This window comes from Lemur catta, chromosome 14 (genome assembly GCF_020740605.2).
Source record: "Lemur catta isolate mLemCat1 chromosome 14, mLemCat1.pri, whole genome shotgun sequence".
Taxonomy (NCBI): domain Eukaryota; kingdom Metazoa; phylum Chordata; class Mammalia; order Primates; family Lemuridae; genus Lemur; species Lemur catta.
Window position 1 is genome coordinate 10196526 of NC_059141.1, and position 10274 is coordinate 10206799.

Consider the following 10274-nt stretch of genomic DNA (forward strand, 5'->3'; position numbering starts at 1 on the left):
ATTTTGCATATTCACCAGCAAAGTTTGAAAGTGCCTGTTCTTTGTGGCCTTGCTTGTATAGTATGTAGTTATGCTTTTGGATTTTTACCAATGCAGCAGGTAAAAATTACTTACTCGGAATTGTTTTAATTTGCATTTTTCTTACTATAAGTAAAGCGGAGCATACTTTCCTGTTTGTATTTCTTTTTCTGCAAACTGGCTGTTAAAGTCCTTTGCTCATTTTTCTATTTGTTAGTCTTTTTTTTCTTGATTTCTAAGAACTCTTTCTATAGTGAAGAAATTCTTTGTCCAAGACAAATATTTTTCTCAATTTGTCTTTGCTTATAGGTGGTTTTTTGTTTTGTTATTCAGAAGTCATACAAAAGTATTTATTTTTGTCTAACTATATCAGATTTTCAGGTTTTTTTGTGGCTTATGTATTTGGAATTATAGTTAAAATTTTTTCCTTAAATGTTTTTAAATACAAAATCTGAGCATAATCTTGTTTTTTTCTAAGCTCACCGTAATTTTGAAGTCTTTTATGGTCTTATTCATGGTTTTATTTTTTATTGTAGCTGCCTTTTACTTTTGACTTTCATACATGTTGTATTTGAATGTTTGCTTTTAATTTGGGATGAGCTTATTAATACCTTAAAAAAAAAGTCTTCTGGAAACTTTTATTTGTGTGAAGCAGCGTAGGAATATAGCTCTCGTGGCCTTCTGAGCACCTTGAGTTTGCTTTCTGGTACAGTGTGTGGACTGTTTAAATATGTCCAGAGACACTTCCCTAATCCTAATTTTGGAACCGGAATAAGACAACAAGGTGTAGGACTGCTTGGCATGTAGTGGGTCTTGTGTCAAATTTGCTTGGGATGAGATAAGTAGGTAACTGGGTCGTTAAATAGCCTCAGGTAACATCACCTTGAAGGACTCACATGGCATTGTTCAGCTAAGGCCCAGTTGGTTGCATTCAGGGAAATACCTTGGATTTTTGGTGTAAGGTGGAATTCTTGTATACAGCTTCTGGCTGAGATTTAAATGTTAGGCAGTATTTGAAAAGGTGATAAAATTATAAAATGTTTTATTTTACAAACTGAATTGGGCCATTTTATAATTAAATTAAAACTTTATTATACATTTACTATAAGGATTAAACTCTGTCTCATAAATTATTCTGACAGGTACTTTGCACAGAGTAGGCCCTGCCAAAGCCGACCTTCCCATACCTGCTTCTGAGCTTACTCGCACTGGCCAGAAAGGACATGCACACGCCATACTTAGTAGCTGATGGAAAGGCTGTCTCTGCTCTTTTGTATGGATCTTCCACATTAATGTCATCTTTGATCACTGTTTGGCTAGGATTATTTTGGAAGAAGTGGTGTCTAGTGATGCAAAAAAAATTTGAGAATATAGTATAGGCTATCTAATAAGAATTATGTTGCTGGCTATTCTGATATGAGCAGTCATTTTATGGTTTATGCCTAACCAGCCCATGATTCCTGTCCAGTGTTGTAAACTACTTTTCCATGTAAGATGATGTTCTACTTAGGATGTGGGGGTCCTAAATAGGTAGCACATAGCTTTAATGTGGAGGGTGCAGACTAAGTCTTTTAAATAATATGTGGATGTTGTCAAATTTATCTTCTTTTGCAGTTAATGGACAGATTCTCATTTGAGCTGGAAATTTTGTGAAACATATTGTTTAGGTGCCTGGAAATATAGGGTAGACTTATTTCAAAGCTAGAATTATATAAAAGCAATATTTTCTTTTTATCTCAAGACATAATTGAATTGATTGGGGAGAGGCTGGTGTCTGTTGTCAAAGATCACTGTGGAGGATGATGACTAGATCCAAGTGACCTAGGTAAGAAGAACCTATGTATTTTAGCTGAGAGGGTCACCCCCAAATTTGGGTTTTTTCATTTAGTAGTGGGTCTAGTTTTGAGATAGCTTTCCAGACTTCTGGAATTAGACAACATCTTTGGCAGCACTTTGGTCCATCATATTTATATTCTTTCTTCCTGCCTCCTGTTGTTTTCACATCTGCATTTTTCTCCTGTTATGTTTGCATGTTCACTTTTTATTTACCCCTAGAAGGGTGGTAATGAAGGTTGTGTCTAAAAGTTGAGGCTGCAGATACAAAATTCTCTTCTTTTTTGATCATTAACTTATTTGTTTCAGAATATTTGGTGACTGCTACTGTGATAATACTAGCATAAATATAACAATGTAAGACACTCAGTTGGCTTTGGCTAGGTGTAGTGTTAATAATAGAGATATTTAAAAAGTGGCACGAGGGCCGATCTGTTTAGAGCTCTTTAGCCTGCCAAAGGCTAGTTCATGCTAAATGTTGTGCCTGGAGAAAAACCTTTCAGAGGTCACGTGATGTGTCCTCTTTCTGCCAGTCATAAGGCTCTTCACCCAGCCTAGCAAGAGGTTTCTGCCCTGGTCCTAAACGTGACCAGAGAAAGAAAGTGGGGAACTTTGGTTATCTGGGAGATTATTCAAAAGCAGGAAATGATGATCTGGGATAGCATTTTAATCTATCTATGGGACTGTTTATGAATTATTCACTGATTTGTTAATTCAACAAATATTTATTGTGCCTTCTATGTGCTAGACAGTACTCTAGATACTGGGTTGAACAAGACAGGCAAAGTTCCTGTTTTCATGGAACTTATGCACTAATGTTGGAAGACAAATAATTACATGTAAAAAATAATTTCAAGTAATAATAAGTACTATGAAGAAAATAAAACAGAATAGGATAGAGAGTGAGTGATGAGCACGTGTGGAGGCTGCTGCAGCCAGTGTGTAAGGTAATGCCTTCTGAGGAGGCGACAGTGCAGCCAGCGCATAGACAGCGCATAGACAGTGGGGAGACAGTGTGCAGCTGCCTGGGGTGGGGGCAGAGATGTTAGTAAGTACAAAGGTGCTGACATGACCTAGGGACGAGAGCCAGGCTAGCTGAAGTGAAATGAACAGGGATGGAAGATGAGGTTGGAGAGGTAGGCAGGAGCCATGTCACAGGGCTGGGAAAATGAATTGGAATTGATTTTTAACTGTAAGGGGAAGCCACTGAAGGACTTTAAGTAGAGGTGTGAACTAATCTTATTTATGCCTTTACGTAAGATCTCTCTGGCTCTTGTCTGGACTAACAATAAGGCTCGTGCAGTTGTGTAGAGAAGCGATGATAGTGGCTTGGATTGGGATTGTAGCAGTGGAGTTGGTGAGGAGTGGTTGATTTTGGATAATGTTTTAGGTCAGAACGCTCCGGAGTGAGAGAAAGGGGGCAATCAAGGATGACAGGGGACTTTGGCCCTCGTGGTTGGATGGATGGGGGTGCTGTTCATCGAGATGGAGCACTGAGAAAGGAGTGGGGATGCGGTGGAGCCAGCATCATATTCTGGCTATGGTAAACTGGCAGTATATCTAGTCACCCCGGGACATGGTGACAAGGCAGTGGGACCTACAAATCTGGAGTGTAGGGAGGAAATCAGAGTTGGGTATAGAAATCTGGGAGACTCTGGCATGTGGAAAGTATTTAAACCATGGGGCTTTTATGATCACTATCCTAGACTAAGAAGAATGTCCATGGAGAAGAAAAGATGGCCAAGGACAGACTGTGGGGCAGATCCAACAGAGGAGACTAGAAAGGGAGGGTGGAAGGAAGGTCGGGAGTGTGTGAAGCCTAAAGGAAAAAATGTTTCAGGAAGGAAGAGATCAACTGTAAAAATTCTGCTTAGGAGACTGAGGAAAAAGCTAGTGAGTTGGTCATTATTACTCACTACTTAAGCATTTTAGTCATTTGTCTGGATTATTGTCTGAGAAGCTGGAGAGACAAAAATAGGATTGGTAGGTAGCACGGAAACCTACTCAGAACATCTATTGCCTGAACTCTAAAGTGGAACTAGAACTTCTTCTGTGTGTATTTGAGGATGAACTGGTTAATATACATAAAGGTTCATGTTCTTCCACCTGCAAAAAGGGTATTAAGATACATTAAGATTGTGAGATTTTTTTCCAAGGCTTTAAGCAGTTTTTGGTTTCAAAATAGGGATTTTAGGGGAAGATTTTTAGTTACCCTCTCTGTTTTGTATTGGAAATTTGCCTTAATATGTTCAGGTAAGGATGTTGACAGCAGAACCCAGGTTTGTCTTCAAAGATGTATTTTAGTCTGAACCCATTTCCAAAACTCAGTGTAAACCATCTTTATAGATGATTTTTCCTTCATTTAATAGCTTCCTATATTGAAAAGACAGCTCTCTTTAGCTAAGAATATTCAGGTTATATGTTATAAACTCAGTTTATGTTTAAGTTTAATGTCTATTATAAAATATGTTGTTGGGTTAGAACTGAAATATCTGCTATATTTCCATTATCAAATATGTCAATTTGTTTCTCCTGTTTTGGTGTGTAAAGTCAGTTGTTGACTGCATCTTCTTTTCTTATCCCTAGAGGTGACCAGTCCCGGAAGAGAGCTGGGGATGAGTTGGCTTATAGTAAGTAATGATGTTCCTTCTCATTTTGATAGTTTTGTGACATAAGGCACACAGTGGTGATAACTGCGCAGTGAATGTGATCATATCCATGGTGTTCTTGATAGTGTTCTCATAAGGCATGATGTGTGATCAAGGTCAGGCTATTCTGCAAGCTGTGGCAGCTCTGAAGGCCAGTCGGTGGTGGGGTTCTCAGGCAGTTGTCAAGAGGCCACCAGATTCTTTAGTGGCTGTTAGGATAAGATAACGATGATCTCGGCCCCCTTGCGCTGCCCTCCAAGCCACATGGTTTTAGGGGGTTGGGGAAGAGGTGAGAAAAGTGTGATGAAACAGGTTTCTGCCATTATCAAATGCTGTCTGCAATTCACACTAGTTCCTCTTCTGATGTGTTCTCAGACAGCTCATCAGCATGTGCAAGTTCCAGAGGGTACAGATAGTGAATGTAGTGAAAGTACTTTCCTTCCTGAAAAGAGGACACACTGGAGCTGCAGAGACTGTATTCAGAGCACAGCGGGGGCCTGCAGACACTCAGGAGCTCTGTCACAAAGCTGTTCTTAGAAGAGGATGTTGGACTTCTTACTTTGGTTTGTAATTTTAAAAAACAAAAAACTAACAAAAAAAAAAACCCGATAAAAACAGTTGCTGCTAGACTTGGGGGTGATTTTGAAATGGGACAATCTTTTAATGAGTTTATATATTGATTCTTTGAGGAATAAGCATCTTGGAAAGTGACCATTGCTAAGTGAAATTCAACAACCAAAATCAGCAGTTTCCTCCAAAAATACAAAGCAGAAGAATCTTTTTTTTTTTTTTTTTTTTTGAAGCACTTGTTTTGTTCATTGGTGTACTTGACACTTCGGCATATTGGTTTCACATGTCAAGATATCTTTTGCTTTAAAACCAGGCAGATCATTACAATACAGTATTTTTCACCCATAATCAAAACAACCCCCTTTAAAAGAGTTGGTCTTTGTTTAGCATTAGAAAGTCTTGTTAAAGGAAAATGCTAACTCTGCTTTTGCTAGAATGTTATCCCCTATCAGTTCACAACTTTTTTCTACTCTGTGCCTTGAGCTTTGTGTACTTTGCAACTGCATAACCATGTTGTCAAACTCACAAATGCCTCCTGGAGAAGTTTATGGTATCCCAAACTAACCCACAAAGATGGCAGGTGTGACTTTTTGCAGGATGCTGATTAAGTGGGAAAATGGAAACCTGTTGCACATTGGTCAGATTTGCCCCTGCTTTGCCAGAGCGTGTTCATATTAATGTTGGGGACCAACTCTTGTAGAGCATTTCCATTCTCTGTCACTTAAACACGATTTCACCAGCTGCTGTAGGATTGGCCGTACTCTAGTTTAGGGGTGGGTGGTACTTTAGCATTAAAACTCCCCTTTGAACGTTGTTGAGAGGCTGCTTCCTGTGATGCTCTAGGAAGCAGATACAGTTATTAAATCCAAATATAATCAGTGGTTTGGGGTTTCTGATCCATTTCATTTTAAATGAGTGAGATAATTACTTTTTAAAAGTCTGCAGTCTGCATCTTTTAAACATTGTATTTGAGTGTGATAGAGAAGTGGCACTGCTGTTTTAAGACTCCCTTCCAGCTGTGGCAAAGCTGTATTTTGTTTCTCCCCACCCACACTGTTATTTAGTTCTTCATAAAAGTCTCTGAAGCTTATTCTAGCTGTTTTTGAAAGACAAAAATAGAAAGATATGGCAAGGGAAAAATACTTTTTCTTCTCATTTTGCCTGAATCTAAATTGAGCATAGACTTCACTCTATTGGGCTATGTCAGACTAATAGTATTTACTTCTTCAGAGAACTTGAGGGGAAAAAAGATATACCAGGGACACCGTCACACTTCTGATTTGCAGATCTTTCATACAGCTGCCTCTGTATGATGAGTCCAGTGAGTCCAGTTTGTCATTTTGGGGTATGGGGCAGGTGGGAGAGTTAGAAGTGCGATACTGGGAGCAAGTCAGTCATCTAATAGTAGAAGTCCTTGATTTGTAAAATCATGATGCAGAGAAGTAAAAGTAAAGGTTGTCAGATTTATTTATTTTTTTTAAGTACTTATCAACCAGAGTTGGTGGATTTTGTGGAGGACTTTAACTGGACTCATTTAACTCCATAAACATCTTGGATTGCATTGATGAACACCAAATTACTGTAAGAATTTATACAGGCTCTCACTATGACCTGTACAGTTTGATTGCTACCCCAGTAACATTTTATTATCACAGAAGAATTCCATTTTATCATGGTGATCAAATTTTACTTTTGTCAATGGAATGCTTGCTGCAGGTTTATAAATGACACCTGGAATGGAAGTCTCTCTTGAGTGGTTTTAATAATTCTACAAGGAGTAAAATTGGAACATTTCTTTAAATGTGGATGAATTCTTCAGGATCCTATTAATATACCCAGGTGCTTTTTGTGGGAGAGAACATTCTTTTTTGGCCAAAAACAGAAGAACTTTCCCTACAAAAAGCATTGCATTATGATGTGAATTAGCATTAAAATCTTCGGATGCTTTTGCGTTATTAAGTTAATGGAGAAATATTTTATAATTCTTTTAATTATTGTGTATACTAACAAAAGGTTAAGTAAAGTTTGCAAAATTTAATTTCTCTAAATTTTTGCACAGTGACTGCAGCCAGCTATATGGGTCAGGGCTTGGTACTACAGAGCCATGGTTAGAAGGCACTCTAGAAAGGTGTACACATTCTCCCAGTGCGTGTGTCCTGCTCGTTACTCATCTTGACTCCTGAGGTACCTTGCAGTATGAAGAACCTATTTCTTTTAAGTTGAAATTAACTTTGCTTATTTATTGGAATTCTTGACAAAATTCTTAGTTTGCAGCATGAGAGGAAACAAAATTTTCCATCCCTTCCCCCACCATCTTGTATTGACTAAACACTATTTGCCAGAAAGTATTTTCTTCTTATGTTTTCTTGTATTCATCTTGCCAGTACAGTATACAGTTTTTCTGCCCCAGTGAAATCCTGGCTTTTGTACCAAACCATTGAAGACAGAAAATTATACATGTAGATTCATTGTCAGGTTAGTCAACACGTGCAATTGATTTGGCTAAACTGAGGAGTATGTCTCTGCAGCCTGAAACTAAAAAGAAAAGTCAGTCATCTTGAAATAATAACATGTGAAAGTAAATAGATCATAATTGTTTTGAGAGATGGTACATATTTTAAAGGTAGGCCTTAAGCTTCAGTAACAGTGTCAATTTCATGACCTTTGTTATCACAGCTGTACCCTAACCTGACAGGAATTACTATTTTCTTTTCTGTGGGGCAGAAAGCAAAACCTGGTATTGTGACTGTTAGCCTAATATAGTTCTTATAAGAAGAAACACAAACCTGGATGCACGAGTTACGCATTGTTAAATTTTGTAGAAATGTTACTTTTTTTCCTGCCCCTCTTGTAAGTTTGCAGCAGTTACCTTCACTTTCCTTGAGGTCTAGGATGAAAGCTAATTTGTGGGTAGATGAGACTGCAGAAGAATGGATGCTCAGCCCTGTACAGCTGCCACTCCCTTGCTGTATGCCATGCTTTCTGTTGGGTTGCAAATTTGCACACATGAATAATTCCTCAGGAAGAGTTTGCACGTGTATCACCTTGCAATATTCTGTACTGACCGAATAAGGGATTTGAATGTTTTTCAGAACAAAAGTGTAACTTCTAAGTGGTGGTCTGTACATGTACTAGGCAAAGGTAATGGTGATGTAGCAAACAAAATTGGTTTCTGCAGTTATAAAGTGAGCAGGCACACTTGTATCATAGTATTTAAATAATCCTGCTTAATCTCCCTTTAAACAGAGTAACCCTTCCAGATTTTGTCCTATTATTGAGGTTGGCTGTATTTTCTTCTATTTTTTCCTGATTTATAGCAGTTAATTATTTCCGTGATCATTATTCAAAAGCATTTCCCTTGAGCTAAAATTTAATTGTTTAATAAGCAGCTATTATTAAAATAACAGCATTGTTTTATGAATATACACTAATCTGAGATACTGAAAAGCTTTACAACTAAAAGCAAAACAGAAAACGTACATTAGCTATCCAGCCATCGTTTGGATGTTTTGAGTTGATTTTTTACGGTGTCTCATTGGGTTTTTTAGCTTGGAATATTATGTTTATTTTAATCCAAGTCTAGGCCTCTTAAGGGAACATAAAAATTAAAGGTCAGAATGTCAGTCCCTTGACTGACACCTAGAAGAGGTTTATAGGACCTTTTGGTTGTGATTACTGTTTTCAATAAGACTGTATAAGATGAAGTTCACTTTTATCAGAAGTTAAAATGGAGGTCGTAGGAATTCATGAGAAATTGCTCTCCTGTTATTTTCATTACCTTGTTGAAATTCACCCTAGTTTCTGGCCATCAGAATATATGAAAGGAGCCCTGTTCTTTTCTAACTGAAATGATTACTCTTCTGTCTCTATGGTTGATTAACTGAAGTCATCACTGACACCTTCCCTCCTCCACTGGCCAAGATCCTACTTTGAACCTCTCTTTAGAGCCGAGTGGAATGAGTCACATACACTGTTTCTGCTTATGTTGATGGAGGGGCTGTGGGGGAATTAAAGAAAATGCTCATTGGAGACCTATTCTTATGGGAATCTAGTATATATCGCACCCCTGCTGGTTGAAAATTACCTTCATTTCTGGTTGAACTGCATTGTTCAGAAAAATGTTAATGGCTTACAATTCTGGGAAATTTATAGTATGACTCTGGGGTTAAGAATTCTATGGTTTGGAAAAAAATAAATATTTTGTATTGATTCTCACATGTCATTTTAATGTTGTGACTGTGTACCAAATGCAATAAGACTGTGGATAATCTCTTAGAAGGGTGTGTTTTGTTAAACAGATGGCAATTTACTTGCTCTCATTAGTCCTATTTGTCAATATTACAGCCATGCGCTTCAAGAGAAATTATTCAAATGTGAAGTTGTGGGGAGCTATGGCTAGAAACAGGAATCCATATGAATAATTTGGAGGTCAAGTACAAGCAAAAGGCTTTTGCCACCCACCAGCACAGCCAGAGCAAGGATGAAGCAATGAAGTCTAGTCCCTGGTGGTGCTTGTTTGTCAGAAGTCATGGTGAGCTCAGAACAGGGTGTTCTGTACATCAATTCTTTATTAATCCAAGAAAAACAAAATGGTGGATGACACTCTTATTGACCTGGAATACAAAGCCACTGACTTTGGCTCTTGACCTTTAACTCTTGGTGGATTTTGAATCACTCCTTTTGTATTAGGGTGTGTGCTATCACTCTAAAACATTGTGGTTAATGAAATAAATCTTGTACAGATGTCCTTGGCCTTGTTATGTTATATTATAAGCCTTGTACAGATGTCCTTGGCCTTGATATGTGGTTCACTGGAACTTTGTTATTAATAGAGAACATTTGATTTTGCTTACAGTATATTCATAATGCCTCCAAAATGATAACCACACTCAGCACGTCTGTTGCCATAGTTAATTAGCCGGCAGGGTGAGTGTCGATCTTGACCTCCGTACCAGTGACAAAAAAACAAACTGTGTGTGTGAGGGGGGTGTGTGTAAACATACACACACACATGTTATATATATATATGGTATATATGTATATGTAGTTTTTTTTTCTTCTAACACTGGTACAGTGTCTTTGTGGGCTTTTAATCAAAACTTTCAGTCTCTGGGGTTTTTTTTGCATGTGTCGTATCATGCTTTTTCTATAATCGTTTGTGTTTTCTTGCTATGAAATTAATAATATCCCCTAGGTTTTTTGTAA

At 37.9% G+C, this 10274-nt stretch overlaps 1 protein-coding gene across 2 annotated transcripts in view; it reads left to right on the top strand.

The window, feature by feature from the left end:
• Positions 1-9816, top strand: part of CACUL1 (CDK2 associated cullin domain 1) — a 66802-nt gene extending 56986 nt beyond the window's left edge. Inside the window, exons 8-10 of one of the 2 annotated variants that reach the window (XR_006739086.1) lie at positions 4438-4481; positions 4875-5062; positions 9414-9816. Coding sequence is in view for 1 of the 2 variants with exons in the window: in XM_045567747.1 (XP_045423703.1) it covers positions 4438-4481; positions 4875-4915 (85 nt within the window). In the remaining variant the exon portion in view is untranslated. Of the gene's footprint in view, positions 1-4437; positions 4482-4874 lie in introns of both variants that reach the window. The other variant, XM_045567747.1, reaches the window with a different exon arrangement.
• The last annotated feature ends 458 nt before the right edge of the window (positions 9817-10274 follow it).